Below are 23,109 nucleotides of genomic sequence, written 5' to 3'. Positions count from 1 at the left end.
AGAGTGGAGGGGGTTTACTAACTCGCACCGCACATCCATCGTTTTATGTCGGCTCCGTCCGTTTCATTGAAAAGGGCGCTGTCCCTCCACAATATATCAAATTTAGGGGACTATCAAATTTAAAAAAAAAACACTCAGTAAGAATTTAACCAAGAAATGCCATGGAAAATAAATTTGTAAAATGCAATCTTTTTTATATATTGATATTGGAATTCAGGGTATAAGATATAATCAAACTTCCCGAACTAAAATTAAAATTTAAAATTCTCGTTGCCTTAATAAATATCATGAAAATTATAACCTGCATAAATATTATCTAAAAGCAATATTACATCATTTTAAAATGATATAAAGAATAGATAACGTTTGTTGTACACTATATTTGTGTTTAATAAAACTATTGATTGATTATTTTAAAATATGATCTGGTTGCCTAACAATAGGATTCCACTCTATATGAGGAGCGTACGAATATATTATAATAATCACATAATGTATGGTAATTATCATAATTTGTATTTATGCACTCAATCCACATCAATAACCATGGCGATCATATTGAGGCGAGATTAAAATTTGTAACACTAAATGCCCAAAATATTAATGAAGAGCAATCAATATTCAGAACAACATAGTGCAATGTTCATTAGCTTCCTTGATTGGTTCCTTGAGAATTGAAAGAGTTTGTTTTAGCCACTTATTCCAAAGTTTATTTCACTGCCTAAGTTTAAAGAGTTGTCAACAAAGTGAGTTTTTCGTTCAGCTGAATCTGCGTTTTGGTAAGCTGCGAGAGGCAAATCACCATCAAAAGGTCCTAAATATAACCAAGAAAAAATGCATTAATATGGAAACTAATCATTAGATAGGCAGTACCTTAATGTTGGAGTTCAGCATGTTTTCAAATTCTTCTGGCGTCATCTTGGGTACAGAGTTGACCATGTCAAGAAGAGCTCGACCCACTGCGTTGTCTTGAGGGGAGATGTTGCGTCCAGCCAGAATTTCATTCACATAATCCAGCACGGTGTCAAGCATGGACAAGACATTACCAGTGGCTTCAGACACCTGAGCCAGCTCATGAACTGGCTCGACTGATTTCTTGATTCCAATGGTCTTTGAGCTGAGTTGCACTGCACAATAAAAAATTATTTGATTTAATTTCAAGGTTGTTTCATCTTACGTCCAACTCTTTCAGGCTCGTAGCATGTGATTTCGACCGGCACCGTGGTGAACATGCTGCCGTTGTTACCACTGGGCGTTCCAATTGGAACTCTTCAAAAACAACATTAAATATTTATTAATTTATAATACTGACTTATATATCAATAAATGCCTAGCCATGAATGCTGTTTCATTTGCAACTTATAAATTTAATAAAGGAGATTTTAAATAATATAATTAAGCTAATACATCTAATTTATATAGAATATAGAAAAGGCAAATTGCAGGAGAGGGGAAAAGTGGGAAACGAGAGCGAGATGTTCCACAAGGACAGAATTAAACAAATTTGACTGATGAGTGTTAAGTTGGCTGAACTAAACTTTGGGAAAAAATGGGTAATCACTCCAAGATATTTAAATAATATTATTACGCAGCTTGGATTCTGAAATTTTGAAGTTGAGCAAAACTGTGGAGGAGTTGGCTCAGCAGCATATTTATGAATTTGAAAGTGATTTTTCCAAATGTGTGAGAGAGCCAAGTTGACATTTCATAAATGTCAAATTTGTTTAATATTTCTACTATCTGTAGTTTTATTGTTATATGGCACATCTCTTTTTTGCCCTACATCTAAAATTTTGTAAGAAATTAAACAGTTCAACTTGGAAAATTTCATTAAACATTATTTTTAAAATAATCCCCAGTTGTAATGAAAAGAAGTTCCGTTGCTTTATTTGATTTAAACAACATTCACCTGATATAAGCCTTGATACCCATGGAAGTGCCCTGCAGGGTCGTGTCCAGGGTAAGGTGGATGGCATTCGGGCACTCAATGGTGTAATAGTCGTGGATCAAAGACGAGTGCCTGGTGACTTCATTGCCAGTTGCCCACCAACCAACCACATTTTCCTGAGTATTCACGCGAGCATTGAGGTCTCGAAGCTCCGCAGCGTAGACAAGTTCAGCTTCCACCTGACATTAAGAATCACACAGTGTTAGGGTTCCTCAAAAATTTGATAGCGTTGGCAGTATTTTTTCCGAATATTTTATGACACTAACCTCATTGTCATGTTCTCTGTGGGGAACACAGAAGCAGTTGGAAACTTCTACAACACCCTTTTCCACTGATCCTGTTGAATTTAATATTGAGTAATGAGAAACGGCTAGTAAGAGATACAAATGTAATTGAATATCTATATGTACAATATTATGCAACAATTCACAAATCAATTTGGTGCATTGCTTATATAGGATGAAGAGTCCAAAGAGGAATGATAGTGAATTTCCCCGCCAAATCCTTTAACACGCGTACACATTGGGTCCTAAAAATCATGTACAGTTAAAAAAATACATAGGCAGCACTGTAAATTTTCGACAAAATCGGCCTCAAACTTAGCATTGTTTTAAATGGAGAATTTTCAACGGAATTGTGTAATCGCGATTTTCTCTAAAATTTCGCATTTCCCCAATAAAAGACTCTGGCTGTCCGATAGATCTCGATGAGAGGATTCCAAATCATGTGAGAAAACATAGTTTAGCACTGTAAATTTCGGAGAAAATTGGCTAAAACAATTTGATCGGTCAGCGCCCAGATCGGTCAGAGGGGGGCGTTTCACGCCGTCGCTTCTCGTTGCATTACAGAAGGTGGCCGGCGCGCAACTCAATTATCATTTTAATTACGTTATCATTATCAGAAAAATTTGAAATTTTCGCACATGGTAACTAATGAATCTGTCCTTGAAAATTAATAAAAAATTTATTTATTATACGCAGTCTCTGATAGCCATAAGGGTCCGAATTTGCCTCTGAAAATCATTGAAATTATTAAAATGAAAAATTTTTTTCTGAGATGATTCTTGAATAAATTAAATTAATTTTGGGTATTTTGATTTTCCCCCAAAAAAATTAAACGTTCTTTAACGGCCAGCTGAAGTTTTCAGACGATTTTTTTTAAAAAAAAAATGTTAAATTTGAGAAAATTTTGCTGAGTGGGGGTGTCAGGGTTTTACCTGACGATATTACGATCAATATTATTTGTAACGAAGCAATCAAAGTAAAATATTCGGGCGCCCTAAGGGGAGCGTGGAGGGAGAGTCTCAGGTTATACCCTTTCCGTAGTTATGGCTAAGATAATAAAGCTCAGGACTCGTGAGGAATCGGCTCTGCTGACAGTGGGGAAAAACTGGAAATTTAATCAGCTTTCAGAATTTAGGCAGTATTTAACGCTACTATGAACAGGTGAATTTTAATGAAGCCAAACACAGACCCCTTTTGAAAATCTGCAATTTTTGAAAAAATAAAAAATTTCTTTCAAGACTCAAAAGCACTATTTTTTATTTTCTCACTATTAAATTTTCATAAATTTTCTCACCCTAGAAGCAATTCATTTCCTATGCTAAAAAAGAGGGCGTAACCGGTAACACTTAAAAATTTGGATTTTGGGGCACTTATGGTCAGAAGTTCATGGAAAAAATAGGTCGGTTAGGGTTAACTTCAGATGAAATTTCATTTTTTAAAATAAAAAATCACTATCATTCCACTTTAATTCGATAATGATCTAAAGATTCAATTTTGCAACATTTATTTCTGGATATTTAGGAAAATTGCTAACATTATAGGTGTGTGCCGTTAACTCCAGACACTATCATAATCAAATTTAGGTGCGAGTGTCTAGTATATTTTTATTTTTACAAAATAATTATCTTCAATTTTCTCTTTAATTCATTTCGCTTTGTAGCTCAGTCACACTCATGACCGCTTTAAATTCAAATACCAGAGCAAAATTATGCAAAAATTATGATTTATAAACTTTAGCGGCTTGTGCTATGATTTCTAAATGAGCCAGATGCGAGTAATAAACAAGGCCAAATATCGACCTTTTTCTGTGTCAGTCACGGTTATTCCATGCAATTCTTAAGCATTACCTAGCAACGTGCCAATAACCCTTAAGGAATCGGCATTTCGACGCTCGTACGAGTCGACAATCTGAAATAAAACCACGGGATGAACTTTAACAACAACGTTGAACGCCATCGTGGTCGGACTACTTCACTCCAGCCCCTGCTCACTCATATGGCGCGAAAATGCGCCAGCTAAGAAGTTCTGCAGCCACACACAGGTGGCAGGTCGATAGCTTTTTAAGCCAATCAGAGGCCGTCTCGGAGTTTGTTGCCGGTTACGCCCACGGGCAGAGGGAGGCGAAGAGGGGCGTATATGCGGAGTTTTTCGTGGGCGTAACAGGCAACAAACTCCGAGACGGCCTCTGATTGGCTTAAAAAGCTATCGACCTGCCACCTGTGTGTGGCTGCAGAACTTCTTAGCTGGCGCATTTTCGCGCCATATGAGTGAGCAGGGGCTGCTTCACTCCAACTCCAAGTCATCAAATCAGTGGGGCTGGTTTGGGGCGGGGCCGTAAGATGATTTTCAACATAAACAAGAAACGATGATTGGAACGCGGAACACGAAATGCATGATACCTCTGAGCACAGTGTTGCCGCTCTTCTGCCGGTTCAAAATATTTTTTAATTTTTAAAAAAATAGAATAAACTTATAAATTCTTAAAATTTCTGCCATTGTATTCATGGAGATGATTTGAGTTGGGGTTGTAACAAAACTGGAATCGAAATGAAAATTATCTTATAATGTTTGGTAAATATTTTTACTGGCATGCATCGCTGCTAACTTTTTCTTCGTTCCACCAAGATGGTTCTTGTTCCGACCGCCATGTCGGTCTTTGTTAACAGCCGTCTAAATATCTGCATTGCAGGCTCTCATGAACGAGGCTGGCAGACCTTCAAACCGGGAAAAGCGTAAATTTCTATCCAGAAAGGTATTAAAATCTAAGAAATTAGCACCAAACCACCTTACTTCCATGGTTGTGTCATGCTGTCGAGCCGGCCATATCTACCAAAACATTGGAGTCCCCCCAAATTAAATACAACAAAAATCGGCGCCAGGACTTACATCTTAATTTCTCTCAATTTTTTTACAAACCTGGGAAATATCCTTTACCTTCCCCGATTATTTCCGCAGGTAGTGAGATCGCGATTGATCTTGCATAGGTGCACTTAGTGCAGCGTGCATTTTTGATGGGTACGTTGTTTTGAACCAATTTGACAATTTCAACTCGCAAGTCTCAAACATAAATAAACGAAAACACGTTGACCTCTCCATAGAAGAATTTTTTTCTATCCCCAGCAGTTTCGTAAATATTTTCTGATGTATACTTGTTATTTTCTTTGTGCCAGGATGGATCCAAATTATATTTCTGAGGAGGAAGAGGATGACGAAGAAGAAGACGACGAAAAATCGTCTGACGAGTCTTCGTTCGAATCGGAAAGTGACAGCCAGTCCCAGCCATTCCCGACAACATTGGAGCCAACTCAAGAATTTTGCTACCAGTCCACTAGACTTGAGCTGCCGCAGGGTCTGTGCGAGAGTCCGGAAGTATTCAATGAGTTCTTCTCCTTGGACATGTGGAACAACTATCTCACTTCTGAGCAGAGGACTCTGCTTATGGTATAATAGTTAGAAAAAAATTATCAAATCTGACGGTTCAATAATTTGCAGAAATACTTACCTAATTTTGAAGAGAACAGCAGTGCAGAAAGAGTCATTACCCTTCGAAGACTTTTCACTGGCGCGAATTTTTGTTTTGGAAACCCTCTTCACAAGTTTTTCGCCCTGCTTAAGGATGGTAACTTCACCTCCAAGACTGAGAGGCTTAAGACTCTGAGGAAACGAGTACAGGCACAAGAATGCAAGCTTTTGCAGCAGAGAAACATGCACGCGATCCTTAGGAGCTTGTTGTCCTCAAAGAAGCATAATCCCTCCCTCGCACTTGTCTTTCCCTCAAGTGAAGTGGCGCCTCGACTCAGCCGGCTCGCTCTGGCTGCAAAGCCTACTCCGGCTGAAGAACGCACCAAGCGCAGATACTTCAACGAACTAAACAAGATCCGCTGTTCCATCGGTGAATTCGGACAAAGTGATGACGAAATATACACCGGTATATGCATATGCTTCAACCTCTCTCAACGCCCTAAAAATGAAAATCTAAGAATTCAACGTTTGGTTTTTAGTGAAACCAATGAATTTGTTTAGCCTTTCCTGTTGGGAACACAATACAGGGAAGGAAATTTTTTGATTCAAAAATTTAAGCGTTATTTGGAAATTTTGCAAAAGCTGGTCATAATTTCAAAGTTGATTTTAATATACATTTTCGCTTAATTGAGATAAAATGTGTTCTGTTCAATGAGACAAATCGATCGGTCATTTTTGATGTTACAAAAAATTTCCTCCAAGGTTTTTTCCAGGCTTAGCTTTAAATGGTTAACCTTAGGGTAAAAATATTGCTGCTCCTTCAATGGATATATAAATAAAATAATATTGATAAAACTGGTAATTGTACTTCCTCGTTGTCAGGGGCGTGAATTTATTTTTAGTTTCGTTTTGGCTTTAAATCAGGATTTCAATTTTATGAAAAATCATAATAGATTACTTCAGAGTCTAAAAATATAGTTGACACCAGTTGGGAAATATTACGCTCTTGGCAACAAGGATATACACTGTCCAGTTTTTGTTTTAACATTGGATCACCCCTCAAGTGGTTCCTTTAATGATAATTATTTGAAAACTGGAAACTAATGTGGTTGAATTTTGTGTTGACAGAAGGCCCTCCAGTTGGGCCTAGCAAGAAGCACAAAAAACAGTTTTCGAGTGCCGAAACTTCTCTAAGACAGGAAATGCCTGTCGTCATGTCTTCCCACGGTGATCTCAGACCCACCTGTCTTGAAACCAAAAATCCGCTGGATTTCAACGAAAAGTATTACAAGAAGGTTATTTCCAATTACAGAAAACGCAAGCGGAAAGAAGGGGTTAGTATTGATTTCCTAGAAAGTTATTTTTTTAATCATGGTTTGCGCAGACCTTCACCGAGATGAACGGAATGCAACGTCAAAGGACGCAGCCAGCGACGAAAAGCCCTTCAAAGCCCCCGCCTAAGAGGAGAAAGATAAAAGTTGAGCCAGTTCCGTCTCCTGCATTCTCCCCCAAGGTTGTCAACGGCTCTATTTATGAGGTACGACTCTTTAATTTGATCAATTCATGTAGTATCCATCACGTGTATAAAAACCAAGCTGTTGGATCGCATAGTTAAGCGCATGCTTTGCGTGCACGTTGCAACGTGAGAGTTTGTGCGCTAATGTTATTCGTTCGCGATTTTATTGGTCAGCTAAAATTGATAAAAAGATTTTTTTTTAAATCTCGGGTATCTTTCCTAAATTTCTAAGATCGTGGAATCAAATTAATTCTAACACTTCACGTTGTTCACTACTGTAACTGAGTTACCCTCTGTGTGGCCATGAACTCCTTTGATGGTTTTTAAACCAAAAGAGAGGACAGACAAATATGAGCTCCTTGATGATTTGCAAAATTATATTGCAATTTTGTTTAATTTCCAGGAACGGAATACAAAAATAAAGTCTGAACCAGTGTATGGAAACGGCCAAAACATTAGTGCCAAACCGACTGCGAACGCTAAGGTTCTGAACAGACGCCGGAGCAGTGCCAAGCCGATCGCTGTTCCCACTTCCGCGCCTGCCGAAGTCGCCACTTCAATTCTTACCCCAGATGCGATCAAGAAGGAGAAGGAAAGAGTGGTTCCGCTGCCAGAGCCGCTAAGCACGACACTGAACCAAAGCAACAACTGCGTGATGCCCGCTGCCAGGATGGCGGCACCAGTAACGCCAGCGATGCCAGTCATTCCAACCCTACCGGACATTGCCCCTCTGCCCCCTACTGCGATACCTGAAGACGTTCAAACCTCCATCGACAATAATCAGATACTCCCAAACATCACCTTCACACCGCAGGAGATGGAGGCGCTGGAGCTGATCAACATGGCTGAATTCGAAGACATCGTCGCACAAATCACAGCGGCTCCCCTGTCGACCACCCCTCCTGTGATGAACCCCTCCACTTCTTCCAAGTACGTGTTTTTACTTTGCAGTTTTTTCAAATTTGACTACGAAAAAATACATTTTACGCCAAACAAGTCAGAGAATATAAAAAATTGCAATAGCATTATTTATTATTGAATTAAAATTTTCGCCATTTAACATAACATATTTATGATAGACTGCACATGGGTATGTATATAGAATAATGCGTCAAACTGCGAATATACCTTTTTTAATAACTTTGCGTTATGCTTTGAAATGACTAACCTTTCATGTTTTCCTTGCCTAGGCCAGAATACGAGTTGAATCAAGAAATGCACGTGTGCTTCTTCACCTTGGTACGGGACATTATTTGCTCGACCCAGGACCAGCGAATGGGACTACCATCGCTGACTAGCAAACTGCAGGCATGGCAAGAGAGTCCAATTTCACCCCTCAACGACTGGTTTGGCCTGTCAGAGAACTGGGTTAATCACCTCCAGTCTGCGATCAACTTTTTGTCAGGAGATTTTCCTGGTAAGTTGCAAGCAAAGTGTATTTTATTTTGGTTATTTCATCCCACTAGTTCAAGGACACATTTTCCTGTATTGCAATATTTTTTTATTAAAAATCTTGTCTTCTTCCTGTTTCATAATATCTGGATTTTTCACTGTTTCATTCAACTTTTATATATATCCATTTTACTAAATTGCTACTCACCGCCTCCCGTGGCTAAGACTTAAATGGAAAATTTGTCACGGTAATGAAATTTTAAAAATCAATATTTTGATTAATTTTGGGCCAAATTTGTAATATCAAAAACTAACTAACAACGCGCTAAAAATTAATCTAGAAAGCATTGACTTGAGATTACTAGAAAATATACACGATTTTGAACAAATTGCAATTATAGCCAAAACTTCATTCATAAAGTTAAAAATTTCAGATATTGAAATAGTAAATTTGAGATCCCAGGAGTTTAGGTAGCAAAAGTGTTTTTTGTCCTCGTCATGTTAAGTTTTTCTTTCGTTTAGCAAAAACCATGATAAAAGTCATAAATTATCAAATTCTTTGCTGAAATGAAATAAATAAATTTGTGGTCTATGATTGCTCAGCAGAGACTCAGCCTGACGACTTTGTCCCCTACTTGGAGTACAAACCGCACATGCAAGCGTACCAGTGGATAGGCGCTGGCCGAGACTCTGATCACAATTTGGCTACGCTTTGCACGCACTGGCTGGAACGGCGAAATGATGTCCCTGCCAACATCTGCCAAGAGAAGGAGAGCACTGACGAGCCAAGCCTACTGCAACCACCGCCGCCTCGGTGTCCCACCAGCTGGCAGGTGCAGCCGGCAGCTGGCGCAGCCCGGGAACTATTCCACCTTCAAGTAAGGTTAAATAAATGTGAAAGAAATTCATTACAACTATGTGTTTGCCTGCAGGAAAAAGAGCGATATGATAATCCAAACAAGGCCTACACATACAGATTGCACGGATTTGAATCCGTTGTGGGACCGCTCAGAGGAGCCAGCGCGACCAACTCGTCGCTCTCTAAACCCAGAGGGCACACGCTGTTGGTTTCTGACCGCCCCAATTGTGTTACACTTCTCGCTTTAGGTAAGGATAAGTTTTTTAAATGCTTGCGATCAGTAATAACATTCTCAGATAAAAATATTCCCAAGATAGATTGTATAGCCAGTATAATAGAAATAATAGTAACAAAATTAATCTGGTACTTTTTAATGCGATTTTGGATGCTGGATCTTATTTTATGATTCTGCATTAATTTTTTAATAGATTCAATTCTGGTCATAAAATCATGGAAAACTTTTGAAAATATACTTTCCTATTTAACACCTTAAAAATGCTACCGTTCCAGTCTTTATTCCAATAATTTCGCTGTGATACAACAACAATTTAAGCTTAATTTATATTATAAGACTAATTATTTGATTTTTTCTTCTATAATTATTTTCAAAATTGGAAAATTTACATTTGTTCGGTGGAATAGGAAGCTAGGAGGAAACGATATATATGGTAACTGAGTGTGGTGCCACAAAATGTCAAACAATTTAGATTATGTTCCAGTCTCTCGTCCTACATTTTATCCAGTTTTTAACTAATTGTTGACATCTTTTAGTGCGGGATGCTCTTGCAAGACTGCCCAATGGCGAGGGGACGCGAAGTGATATTTGCATTCTGCTGAGGGACTCGCACTACATTTCCCCTGGCGCCGAGGAGAATTACTTGCAAGCAGTCGTCGGGGGAGCGCTTGACAGACTTCACAACGAGCCTGACAAGTGCATCAAGTACGATCCAAAGAGAAAAATATGGGTATACCTTCACAGAAATCGAACTGAAGAGGATTTTGGTAAGGGTATCATTCTTTATTTGTGTGATATCTCGCCTGACTAGTGTTTTTGCAGAGAAAATATATCAGCAGAACCAGTGCATGCCTCAGAAGAATAAGAGGGCCGCCCCGAGAAAGAGTGTCCGGGCACCGCGGACGCCTAAAGCTAAAGAACCAGCACTTGGTGGCTACACTATTGTGCATGAACCTGAGAAGTCGGCAGAGGAAATGGACAAGGTGCTGGCTGAGGTGGTCAGCTCGCTCTCCTCGGACATGCCGGCCACGCATTTCCAGCAGCCACAAGCTGCGCCGGCCGTGACGCCAAAGACGCAGCTTCAAATCAAGGCCAAGGCTGCGACCCCTGCTCCTCCCAGACAGTTCGCAGTCGCGGCTGGTGGTACATTCCAAAATGTGCAGATCGCGACAAGCACAGGTCTGCAGACCATACAAATCTCAGCACCAAACAAAGGAGGTGGAACCTCTCTGCTGACTACCTCCGCTGCTAAAGTCTGCAAGGCCGCCGCTAAGAAGCCCACGCCTGCATCGTAAGTTCCCTTTATTTTGATCTTTATAAACTCTTCAAACACAAACTAGCACTCCATTTGAAACACTGTTCAGGAACGTTGTAGTGTTGAAATATAAAAATATCGAACGGCTAAGCTTTAAATGATTTTAAATAACTCGATCTTGTACTGTATAGCGGCTGTTTTGGCCCTTCCGGCCTTGGATCAGTAGTACTTAACCTTCAAAACAAAATTCTTACTTCATTACTAGACGCAGAGAATTATGAATCAGTGATTGCCAAAAACGTCCGAATTAACTAATTGCTGAGCAACATTATAAAGAATAAGCATAAGCAAGTGACGAAATCGTGTCAACCCTGTCACTCGCCCTCCCTGTGATTTAACTTTCCCCCACAGAAATTCGCAAGCTTAATATTAATATATTATGTCATCCTGAGAAATGAAAATCTAATTTCAAATAGTGAATTACTTCTCTTTTTAAAATGAGAATTTGAGAAGGAAAAATTCCCTTGTACCGTGCATGGTTGCAAATAATGCTATCCTATTCAAAAAGGATTTTAGGCAAAAAGCCGTAAGACATATATCTTCCCATACGAGAAATATATTTTAAGAACAGAAGAAAGAAATAAATCCGTTATGAAATTATTATAGTTTATTTATGAAATTTAAAATTATTAAAAGGATGAACTGCAGGTATTTTCTCAGGATGGATATTGAAATGTTAAGAGGATAAAATTTGATTGTGTTATTCGCCGTACGATTTCATTATTAAATTTATTTAAAAAGGTTCAGAAATGGCTTTCTCCCATTCTTTATCATTTTGCCACTTTAAAATCAGTTTTAAATTTATATCACCCTGTATGATTTTCTATCCTATTTGTCATCGAAAAGTCAAAATTTATTTGAAATCGCAAGCTATCATTCACCAAATCAACCGTGTCTCACTGTGATTTAAGGTCTCCACAAACGTTGCTGACAAAGAGAACAGTGGTGCCGACCCAGACGCCAGTCACAGGGAACAGGCTCAGCGGGACAATCCCCACAAGCTCATCTGCCACCGGAAACACCGCAATGCTGAGCAAGACAAGCTTAGAGCCGACCAAACAAACTGCACCAGCTCCGTTGCAGGTGCCGTTTATGAGGTTAAATGTAATGAATGTTGTTAACTGAATCGTTCCAGGTGCATCAGAAGCAAGTGGAGACGGCCAAAGTGATCTCTAAGAAGGCAGTGGTCGGCGTCACTCCGTCGCAGATGAAACTGCTCAACAGCGGCTTGTCCAAAGCGCAACAGCAGAACTTGCTGCAGCAGATTGCCAGGCCTCAGTTGCAGCAACAGCAGCAGTCACAGATTGTTGCAGCCAAAACGTTGCCGCAGAACATCAAAGTCCTATCCAACACAGGTTTGACTCTTGCCAATTTGTGTCACGTATGACATCATTGTTGGACTGAGTTTGACATACACGTCGTTTGATTTTCTATTTCATTCTAATGTAATTTGTTTGACCAGTTTTCAGTGTTCAGAAAAGGTTGGCTTTTTTTAGTAAACTAGTAACAACCAATTCAAACCAGATTTTGTTACAACCCAGGGTTGTAGAAATACTTTTTTATCCTTAAAAGCAAAAAATAATTTCTTTAGTCTGAGGGACGTTAAATAATTAATTCAAGTAATTAATTAATTATGTGGCTGTAGTGAAAGGTGCCCCGCTGATGGGCTCTCCACGACCTCAGGCAGTTTTCATCAAGCAGTCATCACTGGCTGCCGCTGGAGCAGCGCAGTCAGGTCAGCCTGGCGCCACTATGCCCACCCTGATCATGAACAAGAGCGGCGGCTTCCAAGTAACCTCAGCGGCGGCACTCAAGACCGGTGAGTCAGGTGTCAAGCCACTGGTAACCAAGTTGGTGGCCACCAACTCTCAGGGCCAGCTCATTTCTCTCGAGAGCCTCGGCGGGCAAAAGCAACTCGTTGCCTCCACTTCAGCTGGTAATAAATAAGCCACAACAAATCGATTTTTGAAAATTAATTTTGTTCTTGGAATTATTTGTTCTAGGCGCAACGACAGGAAAGTCGCCACAGTTTCTGCACGTTGCTGCTGGCTCAGGAGGTGTGCCCCAGCTAGCTGTTGTATCATCTGGAAGCGTCGTTCGACCTCGATTGGCCCAACCTCAACAGGTAGTTTGTTTCTTTTGCAATAAAACTAAGCAAGGACATAATTTAATGTATTCACAAGCTTAAATTCTTTGAAATTATACTAGTCAAGGCAGGTATATTTAAAACAAAGGGTAATAGGCACGTCAAACAAAACAGTTAAGGCACCATTTTGAATTTCACATTACATTATAGGGTTGGATGAGAGATTTTTTATGCCAAAATTTCGGACCAAAATAGGATGTAATTTCAGATAAATTCAATATTAAAGTTTCCACATTTTTCATTTTTCGAAAATACTTTATTTTAGAAAATCTGCGATAATTTGAGTCCTAAGAAAGATACACAGACTCGGTTTTGCTGCGACTGCTTTGGTGCGAGTCGTATAGTGCAGTGGGGGAGAAGGTGCAGTAAGAGTGCACTGCTTGTCGCACACCTTTGTACTGCCACCTGGCGAAGCGTATTTAATGCAAACTAGTTATTAGGAAAGAAGGCGCCACAACTGTCTAAAAATATAATACTAGAACAATGCCCAATGAAACTAATTTTTTCCAAATAGTACCAGACAGTATTTTTCTAAAGACGAGCCCAGAAACAATACCAGGACGAGACAATTATAGAAAAAAAAACACGATTTTGGCTTTATCCTCTAATAAATTATACGTGGTATGTTTCAGGTGAAGGCTGGTGGCATCAGGTTGCTGAGCCCGTCAGCGATCCAAGGTGGAACCTCTGGCTACAACATTGCGTCAATTGGCGGTCAGCAGGTGATTTTGGCCAGCAAACCGCAAACGCCGGGACAGGTGAATTGGCTGCTTGCTTCACATGCCCAGTTACTCACTACTTGCCTTTCAGAATCTCTTTTTGACCAGTGGCAGCGGCTCGAATCAGACTGTGGTGTTGGCTTCACCGAGCGGCCTGCGACCCCAAGGCCTTGTCCTGCAGCAGGGTGGGGCGCAGCAAATTGTGCTGCCGGCCAACCTTCAAGGGGGTAACTTGAACATCAAGTCGCTGCAGAATGTTCAGGGAATTCGCGTCATTCCAATTGCTCAGGCGGCAGCCTCAAACGCCAATCTTGCCAAAGGTGAGTCTAATCATGAATGCTCTGCTTCTCAAACCAAATCGATTTATATGTATCATTTTTGTCTTGAAAGTTAATGTAATTCGTTAATAGATCATGATGCTTTCAGGCTGTTTTAAACTTACTGAACTGTCTGAAAAAAAAATCTAGATCAATAAGAGCTTCATTTTCATATTGTCTTTTGTTTTACTAGAAAAAATTAATTAAAAAAAAAATCATGGTGCGTATATGAAAAAAATGGAAATTTTATCGGCTTTCAGATTAGATTATATATTTTTTTTATTAAAACATTAAAAAACTACGAAACCCATAATCATCTCTTGAGGGAAAATTCTTTATTCTTTGAACTATATTTAAGCTTTAAATCAATAAGTTATTTTAAGTTTTAAATCGAAAATAAGTACATTTTTTCGGAATCCCAGACACATATTTACGTGACTCATTGTGGTTAATAATTCTTATCAGTTAATTATTGCTAAACGGATGTCAATCTTTTTCTAGGGCGACAGCAGGTTTTCGCCAGGATCATCTCGCCAACAAACCGTGCAGCGTTGCAAGCCAACTTGGCCAAGAGTGTGGAAGGGACCAAAGGTGTGGACGGAGCCGCTGAGTAAAGACTCGCGACTCCTGTAATCAACTTCTCGGTGTTGCATATTGCAATGTGAAATAAAAATGGTGAACATGTGTTGGTTGTTGGCTTTTTTAAATAAATATGGTATGCCCTTAAACTGTCACGGCTTAATAATTTTACGTGATCAAATAGTGGTGGTTACTCCCTGGGCTGGTGGAATGAATGCACATTTCCAGAATCACAAAGCTGGCAACCAACCAATGTTCCTAGACCACAATTAATGGATGTTCCATACGTTTCGATTATATTTGTGGATGATGAAGTATAAACTAGAAAATATTTATTATTTTAACAAAGCGATTCTTGTAAATAACAGGTGTTACAATTAAAATCGAATTAAAAGTGTATTCTATTTTGCTTTTATATGGAAGAATAAAGAAAGCAATTCAACAACAGTGATTGTTTTAAAGCATCAATCAAAAGAGACATGTTCGTTTTAAAAAACTTAGTTTATTTTTTTTTCTGTAAAAAACTACACGACAATAGCTAAGTTAATGTATGATGAATTTGTACAATATGTCCTAAAAAGCAAAAAACTAGCTAGGAAAACTCAGTCTTTGAAGCACAAGTCACAAACTCTGACTTGAGTGTTCCATCCTCGGTAGGGCACCGGTTTCTTGTTGCTTGAGCACGCATTACACACGCCTTTGCCGCAGTCCCTGCAATGGTGTGTCTTCTCTTTCGGCGTTGGTAGGTCCTTACTGCACACATTGCACTTTTTTATATCTGCATCTGGTTCCCAGTAGTCTGGCTGTGCGGAATTTTTTATGAGATCTAATTTGGTGAGGACAAAAATTGCATTAGTTAATTTCAGTGCCTGATTGCTCGGTTTTAATTTTTAATTAAATCATTTAAATGAAACGACAAAATGTCCCGGGTCGGATGACAAAATTGGCACAAAGCGAAGCAAATTCAACGAAATTTGCACTAGGATCTAGAAGATTTGCTTCATGCATTTTTTTAAACATTATTATTATTAAACATATTTTACGGTTAAATTTTGACCGAGACATCCAGTATTTCAACTCCCTGTGATGCAATTACAAAACTTCATACAACTAAGCATGCTTCCTCAGGGCTTAAAAGTAATTTGCATAATTTGATTTATTCACAAATAAATCTACAATACTACCACATGCCTTTTTCTCAAAATTATGACACCATATATACATGGATTATTTGCAAAATTCCAGCGTTATGAAAGAGTTTTTCTTTTATCAAGGGTTTCTCGAGAAGAATTAGACGGTGTGCATTTTTATAAATTCTGATTGTTAGAACCCGAGATTTGGACTTGCATTTGCAAAACATGAAAGAAATACGTGTTTTAAAGTGAAATTTCTGCCAAAAATAAAAAAAAAATAAAAACAGAAATTATTACGCATGTAGTTTTACAACTTTAAATCACATTTATGAACATCAGGATTTTGAGCCAATTTCCAAAATTAACAGAACTGATCTTTGACCTAGAACTTTAGGACATCAAGCTCAGCGAGAGGAAACCAAAGCACCATATTTTTTAGATTGCACTACGGGGAGGTGAGATTCTGAGTTTTCCAAAATTGTCCAGTAAAATGAATAATTTGTAGAAAAATATTTATGACAAAGCCTACTAGTACAGACTGATTGAGCGTTGACAAATTGTTGAGGAAAAATAAATTTTTTTTGTGACAGCGTGCGCCTCTCACACCGCAGTATTTTTCAATACAATTATTTAAAACAGAATTAAAATTCAGCGGTGGTACCTTTGGGTATACTCAAGACAGAGCCGAAGCTTGCGATGGTACTGGCCATAAACTCTCCAACCTTCCTTGCGCGGACCTCATCGGGGTTCTCCTTGGAGAAATCGCTGGCACTAAGTTGAATTAAGGAGCAAGGTTTGCAAACCCTGACTGGTTTCACACCCCACCCGCGCTCAGGGACAGGCCTCTCAAAGTTGGAACAATTTTCGCAGAAGCCAAAACCGCATGCTCTGTAAAAAAAAATACAAGAGAAAACGTAAGGTATCTTCTATTCCTTTACCACACATGAAATTTAATGACTCATATAGACCATTGAAAATGTATGAAGATTAAAATTTAAATTGAGACAATAACAGTAATTTAAATTTCCTATTGAGCTAATTAAAATATAAAATGTCAATGGTATTGTATTGACCACTGCAAGAATAACAAAATCTTAAGCAAGCTCTTAAAAATATATTTAAGAACGTCATGTGACTAAATTTTAATTTGCTTTGAAAGAATAAAACCTTATATATCCAAAATCAAATAAAACATCAGTTTAATAGTCTCAAAAATAGTGAAGAAAATGGCTTTTCTTTAATAATGGCGTCTTTTTTTCACTGCACATTCCTTTTCCATCAAACCCCTTGTGAATATTCCTTTTAAATATCAATCTCTATTGGAATAAAATTGACAAAAAGCAATGGCATCTCAAACTCTCCAGACTAGACTTTGGTGCTTCTTACCTGCAGTGGTGCTTAGAGGAATCATTGTCAAAGATTTTGCTACAGGTCGTGCACTTGATAATCTCAGAATTGGACTTCCAGTAGGTGGGAGCGATCATATCTGCTGCCCAGGAGGCGAGTGCCGCCGTCGGTGCCTTGCTCGCCTCGGCAACCACTCCTGAAATGACGGTCACGCCGTCCACGATCCGACGCGCCGTGTTGACACCAGCTGGGACGAAAGCCTTTACGTCCCACACGTGGCATGTCTCAGTCTTCACCGTACCAGCTTCCTCAGGCGATGGGTTGCCATACCAGAATTCGCGGCTGTTATAAATCACTCCGCAACGGTTGCAGTTCAGGACCATTCCGGAGAAGACGGACCTGTTTGCACATCAAATCAAAGTAATGATGAGGAAATTTACTAAAAATCCATTGAATTTGTTCCCTTATTGGTTTTCGACTGAATTTGAATTTTCGGAAGTATCCGCAGGAATTGACAAAAATGCAGTTATAAGAAATTGTTTTGTTGCAGCCCCCACTTGAGCTTTGAGTTACATAGAATTTAGAGCACCATTTTTAACCGTCACAGATTTTTTAGCAAAAAGGACTAACTTTAAAGATAAGTATATATTTTGTTATTTCTCAGTTCAACGGGTTTTTGAACTGCTGCAAAAAGCTTATTCGGATTGGAAAATTGCTTTCGGCAGCCAGACTCGCTAATTACTGATTTACACCTTTCCATCATGCGTAAATGAATTAAACGGGACAAATGTCTATCGTTCGATTAAAAAAAACCTGAAGGGGCAGTAACGCAAGCTTCTCCTTTTCTGGACAATGGGCTTCCTCCAATGAGGCTAGTGAGTCCATATCATTCGTTCACCATGTTATTGGAACACAGAGTTTTCACGAGTTGTTTGCTATCAGGGGGGTAAACCCATTTCTAAAGAAATTAAACTTTCAACTAATAATGCTTGTTTAGCGTTGGATGTGCGAACCCTACCAAAGTCTAAAGAAAAAAACATGTTTTTGTAGCAAAATATTACATACTTTGCTGGACCCATCCAAGAGTTTTGGTCTTCTGTCGAGAAAGCAAGCTCTCTGTGGCCGTTTTTTTCACAAGTAATGCAGCGGTACACCGCGTTTTGGTATTGGTTCTGGTAAATGCATATCTCGGCGCACTTGTGCTCGGCGCTGGCACCGTCCGTGAGGTGGCCCATACTCAGCTCGCATCTCCTCTTGCATGATTGGCACATGGCTTGGCAGCTGAAGAACTCGGCGGGGAACAGGTGGTCCCGCTCGTCCTGGAGTCTGCCGCTGAACTTTTCGTTGAGCGCCCGAAGAGCTTTGAGCACAAACCTAACCTCGCGCTTGGAACGGGCAGCTGTACTGCCCACTTCATTCAACACCATAGTCTTCAAGGAATCAAAGTTGGTCATTCCGCCCTGCGACTGGACGCCAACATACCTGCAATTGTTGATTTTAAATTTATTAATTTTTCAGGGCTGACGAAAGTTAACAGATTTAAGATTTTTGGAACTTTAACTTGTGATTTATGAGCGAATCCCACACCATCCAGTGTTAAATACTAAACCTGCATTTGAAATTTTCATCACCATAACATTTTTTATTTAAATCCAAGGAAAACTGAATGGTTCTACGGTTCTACTCTGTGTGGAAAACTGAATCTCAACCGTCAGCTATTTGAGAAAATTGTATGAGGAAAAATCATTAACAAAATATATTTTATTTGTTTACAATGTAACAAGTTATTATCAAAAAATAACGACAAAAATTCGTATGATTTTCTCATTTGACGTGTATGGCATTACTCATTACTTAAATTAACAAATACTTGTTACAACAATATTCAAAGGTTTTTTATTCGTTTACTTGGTAAAAAAGGCATTTTACGAATGTTGAGCAAACAGAATTAATGTATTTAGCTTTTTTCTGGCCCGAACTGATCCTTACTTTAGATCTGATGTTAAATTTGCTTGTGCCGAGTGTAAAAATAGCAACCGCTTTCCTTCAGTAAATTTCATATAATGTTGCAAAATAGGTATATGGAGAACAGGTGAGAGCCAACAGGGTGCTGCAGTTCGTACTTGATTGACTCTCACTGTTAAAAATATTTCCCACTCATTTTGAATAGCCGCATGTGGCCAGAGAATGACTGGCAAGTAATACTAGAGCCAGAATTTCTGATGGGATTGGCCAAATCACAATATAAATCAGCATTGACTTTAATTGTGTAAGTAATCTCCTCGCATAAATTTTAAATTTTCACTTCCTTACCATACAAGAACAAAATATTTACTTAAAAATCTTTAAAATTTAACCGTACCGCAAAGAACTGAAGGCACTGAGGTCATATCCAGACTGGCCAAAACGAATGCGCAACTGCTCCTCGGCACTTTTCTCTACTCCCATATTCAACGGCGCTGTGTAATGTGTCTGATGAAATATCATCACGACCGGCCCAAGATTGCTAGCAGACATCTGTGAAAAAACAAACATTTGAAGCCTTTGCCTTCCCAGCAATCACTTCAAATCGATGAAAATATTTGCTATACCAACAAATTTTTCTATTTAAAAAGGTCAACGAAATGCATATGTGCTGCCATGGACTATAACGCGATGGCCCGCATCACCCTGGGACGCATGCACAAGGTGACGACCCGTCACACCCCAGGCTGCAGCAACCACCCGCTTGGGCCTAGCTTGGCCAACATGTGTTAATAATCGGGTGGTGAAACTGGTAAGCCGTGGGATGATTTCCCTCCTGCTCTAAAGACTGTTCCGTGGACAGTTCCCTACGTTATGCAAGTCTATGATTTAACTTGAGTTTTCCAGAATGGACCCACTTCAAAAACAGCTTAAACTTTGCGCAAACGGGAACAAATAAAAATTCTCGCGTGCGAATAACAAATTGTTACATATTTTTTTCAAAATTGCCCTCACTTCTACTAGAATTTAACTCACACACGATATTCAACGTTTTCGTTAACAATTTTTTCAAATGTTTCAAGATGATTTTCCATATTTAATATAATAAGAAAAAATAACTAGCTTTCTAAAAAAAAATCCATCCCTGACGAGATTAGACTTGCATATTTTTGGTAATTTGCTAAGAACACGTGGAAAAATGCATAAAGTCCCCAACCAGCAGGAAAACACCATACATATCTTCCTGGTTTGTCCCGAAAAAAAAAAACCGTGGAAAAAACCAGACGAACAAAATTGCAAAATAAGGTGTACTATATAATTATCTGATCAGCCTCATTAAAATTGGAAAATTGCATTACTAAATTTAAACATTAGAACAAATTCATCATAAATTCCTTGGAATGAATTTCCCACCACAAACTGTACACCTTGTCGCATATCACTCAAGTTAACGATTTATTTAATCAAAGGAAACTTGGAAACATCTGCTCACCTGATTTGAAGACTCATCGCTGCTTTCATTGGCAACGCGATCCAAGGAATTGCGAAAATGCTGATTGTAGGCCTTGGAGGCGTTGCCGAGGAATGTGAAGAGGTCGTTGTGCAGCCTCTCGGATTTGGTGCGGTAGATGACGATGTCTGAAACGGCGAGCACCTTGAGCAGCATGCGCGTCCTCTGATTATCCTTGCTGGTGGCGCCCTGTAAGCCTTCTGTGTCCAGACAAATGATCTGATCCTCTTTGTTGAACGCTGCTCTGACGCCAATTGTGCATGGGTCTGGCGCTGGTGACTCAGGGAACATCTCGTTGCCATTGAAGAAAAGCTGATTCAACGTGTGTGACTTTCCGTCTCCGGCGTTCCCAAAAATCGCTACAACCTTGACTTTTGTATCAGCCTTGCAGCCAAGTTGTGATGCAAACTGGTCCGAGGTCGAAACCTTGACAGTTAAAATTATTTATCATAATTGGAGGACTCTTTAAAATAAAAATATTGCTTTAGCCCGATATTCACTACTCTTAATATTTTCAATACTCAAAATAAATTAAAAAATTAGTCGTTATCTTTTTTTGATAAGGAAAAAATATTTTTTCAAAAAAAGTTGTCATAATATTGAAGTTTGATTCAACTTGATATATTTAAGATATTGAGATAAAGTCAAATTAAGTTATACACAGCAGGGGCCAGATTCAAGCGCAGATATGGCGTCCGGTGGAGTATGGCGCGAAAAAAACCAAGTATTCGTCAATATTGTGACATAATTAGCATTACTGGAACTAATTGTCTTTTGGATCGTATAAACAAACTCTTGACACTCTTAAGGGAATCCAAAGAGAGATTTTGTTTCCCACATTCAGATGCCATCTTGGATCTGCGCAGTAGGAATCAATTTTATCGCACATATGGCCCCCGCTGGCTATACAAAAGATCCTAAAATTTGGGAAATTACTCAATATTTTGGTTTTAAAAAAATACTGATTAATCAGAATATTCTTTGGATCAACACCAAAAACTTAATGAACATCAAGTCAGTGATATGACAGGAAAAATTTAAGCCAATTTATAGAAACTATGCCGAGATAAACCAGCCAAAGTTACCTTCAAGTCTTCGGCGCCATCAATAATCACAAAACTTTTATCTGGCGAAACACCTGTCCCGTTCAGAGAAATTTCGTGCGATTGGTCTTCCACACTATCTGCAGACATCCTATTGTTTCCGGGCAGAGTGAGAGGGTCGATGGAGTTAAGGAAGGCAGAGCTGTCATCCAAAGAAGAATGATAAGTGGAGCAAGTGACTGTTGGCACGTTTACTGCTGATACATCCTTGGCTGTCATACTAGATGATGTAAAGAGCCACCGACACCTGTAATCTGTACAATTTAAATCATTCATGAAAATATTTTAAAATTCATACGTGAATTCTTAGCGATGGATGTGTTTGTAAGAAACTACGACGTTGAAACTACAACCGTGACATTCACAATTGCTACTAATTAAACATGAACACACGCGTTATTCGCAAAAGCAAGCAGGTGATACTGATAAATTGCTTATCACCTTATCAACTCTGATTCACTCACTGTTTAGAAGTTGGACTTTTCAGAGTTTTAAAATAATACTTACTATTAATTAAAAATTGTAAGGAACATTTTTCACTAGAATAAAGTATTACTATCTGGCAATAAAACAATTTTTTCTTTCAAAAACTTCCTTCAAGAAAATTGGTATTTCAAGAGATGCTAAGATTTTTTTTACCTTGATGTATTCAAGATGGCTCATCTAACATTTTCTTTCAAAAGTTTCAAAGGAATTTTTTAGGGAGAGGAAAGAGAAGCCAGAAAGTCAAATGCGGGAACAAAGATGCCAAATAATACAATGATCGCTCGGCCCAGCTCAAATAGGTTACAGTGACAAATAAAGAGACAAGTCGGGGATGATTGTGCTGCACCCTCCCGAATTTTCAAACAAGCAGCACACCACTAGCTTAATTGCAGAAATATCCTAGTTAGACTACACAGGTGCCGCATTGGCTTTGCTACACATCTGATAATTCAAGAACTGATTTCTCCAATAGTGCAATACAATCGACTTGACTGTTTAATTCGTCTGCTCTATCAAAGTTGTTATCTTCCTGCTCTCAAATGTTTCATCTTTCCGGCTTAAATCCGCTTCTTTCCAATTTTTCTCCCTTAATGCTCTCTTCGATTCCCTTCGAAATTTTACAGAACTAGACATGTTGGATATTTTCTTCTAACATGCTGTTACTATAATGTATCTACCAAAGTATATTATTAATTATTAGTGAAGTTGTATTGAAAAGAAATAACATTTTTTTTAAATTTCATACCTGCAGGTGTCATTTCATAACCATACTTTGCATAAGATATGTATTTCA

General features: G+C 38.8%; 3 protein-coding genes across 4 annotated transcripts; 1 reads left to right on the top strand and 2 right to left on the bottom strand.

Moving 5' to 3' along the window:
• Positions 1 to 683: 683 nt before the first annotated feature.
• Positions 684 to 4,216, bottom strand: eIF3f1 (eukaryotic translation initiation factor 3 subunit f1). The gene is made up of 6 exons (XM_065497579.1): positions 4,080 to 4,216; positions 2,215 to 2,285; positions 1,910 to 2,127; positions 1,178 to 1,269; positions 874 to 1,127; positions 684 to 814 (listed from the first exon to the last, which is right to left on the bottom strand). Exons 1-6 carry the CDS (start codon positions 4,186 to 4,188, stop codon positions 728 to 730), a joined length of 831 nt encoding a protein of 276 aa, XP_065353651.1. The 5' UTR covers positions 4,189 to 4,216; the 3' UTR covers positions 684 to 727.
• A 621-nt stretch (positions 4,217 to 4,837) lies between these two features.
• LOC135934161 (nuclear factor related to kappa-B-binding protein) lies at positions 4,838 to 15,219 on the top strand. Of its 2 annotated transcripts, none has more exons than XM_065475721.1 (18): positions 4,838 to 4,984; positions 5,403 to 5,673; positions 5,725 to 6,160; positions 6,823 to 7,028; positions 7,079 to 7,231; positions 7,614 to 8,140; positions 8,401 to 8,627; positions 9,209 to 9,480; positions 9,535 to 9,709; positions 10,233 to 10,463; positions 10,519 to 10,987; positions 11,923 to 12,094; positions 12,147 to 12,366; positions 12,657 to 12,947; positions 13,015 to 13,136; positions 13,790 to 13,915; positions 13,968 to 14,196; positions 14,695 to 15,219. In XM_065475721.1, exons 2-18 carry the CDS (start codon positions 5,404 to 5,406, stop codon positions 14,805 to 14,807), a joined length of 4,239 nt encoding a protein of 1,412 aa, XP_065331793.1. In that variant the 5' UTR covers positions 4,838 to 4,984; position 5,403; the 3' UTR covers positions 14,808 to 15,219. The 2 variants fall into 2 exon arrangements, with proteins under 2 accessions (XP_065331793.1, XP_065331786.1); XM_065475714.1 differs by having other exon boundaries at positions 9,206 to 9,480.
• A 35-nt stretch (positions 15,220 to 15,254) lies between these two features.
• LOC135934178 (zinc finger FYVE domain-containing protein 1-like) lies at positions 15,255 to 22,049 on the bottom strand. The gene is made up of 7 exons (XM_065475730.1): positions 21,813 to 22,049; positions 20,710 to 21,153; positions 19,615 to 19,769; positions 18,318 to 18,734; positions 17,292 to 17,651; positions 16,567 to 16,793; positions 15,255 to 15,598 (listed from the first exon to the last, which is right to left on the bottom strand). The coding sequence occupies exons 1-7, from the start codon at positions 22,047 to 22,049 to the stop codon at positions 15,375 to 15,377; spliced, it is 2,064 nt and encodes a 687-aa protein (XP_065331802.1). The 3' UTR covers positions 15,255 to 15,374.
• Between the last annotated feature and the right edge of the window lie 1,060 nt (positions 22,050 to 23,109).

Source organism: Cloeon dipterum, chromosome 1 (genome assembly GCF_949628265.1).
Source record: "Cloeon dipterum chromosome 1, ieCloDipt1.1, whole genome shotgun sequence".
NCBI classification, from domain to species: domain Eukaryota; kingdom Metazoa; phylum Arthropoda; class Insecta; order Ephemeroptera; family Baetidae; genus Cloeon; species Cloeon dipterum.
This window is presented reverse-complemented; position numbering and strand designations above follow the sequence as displayed.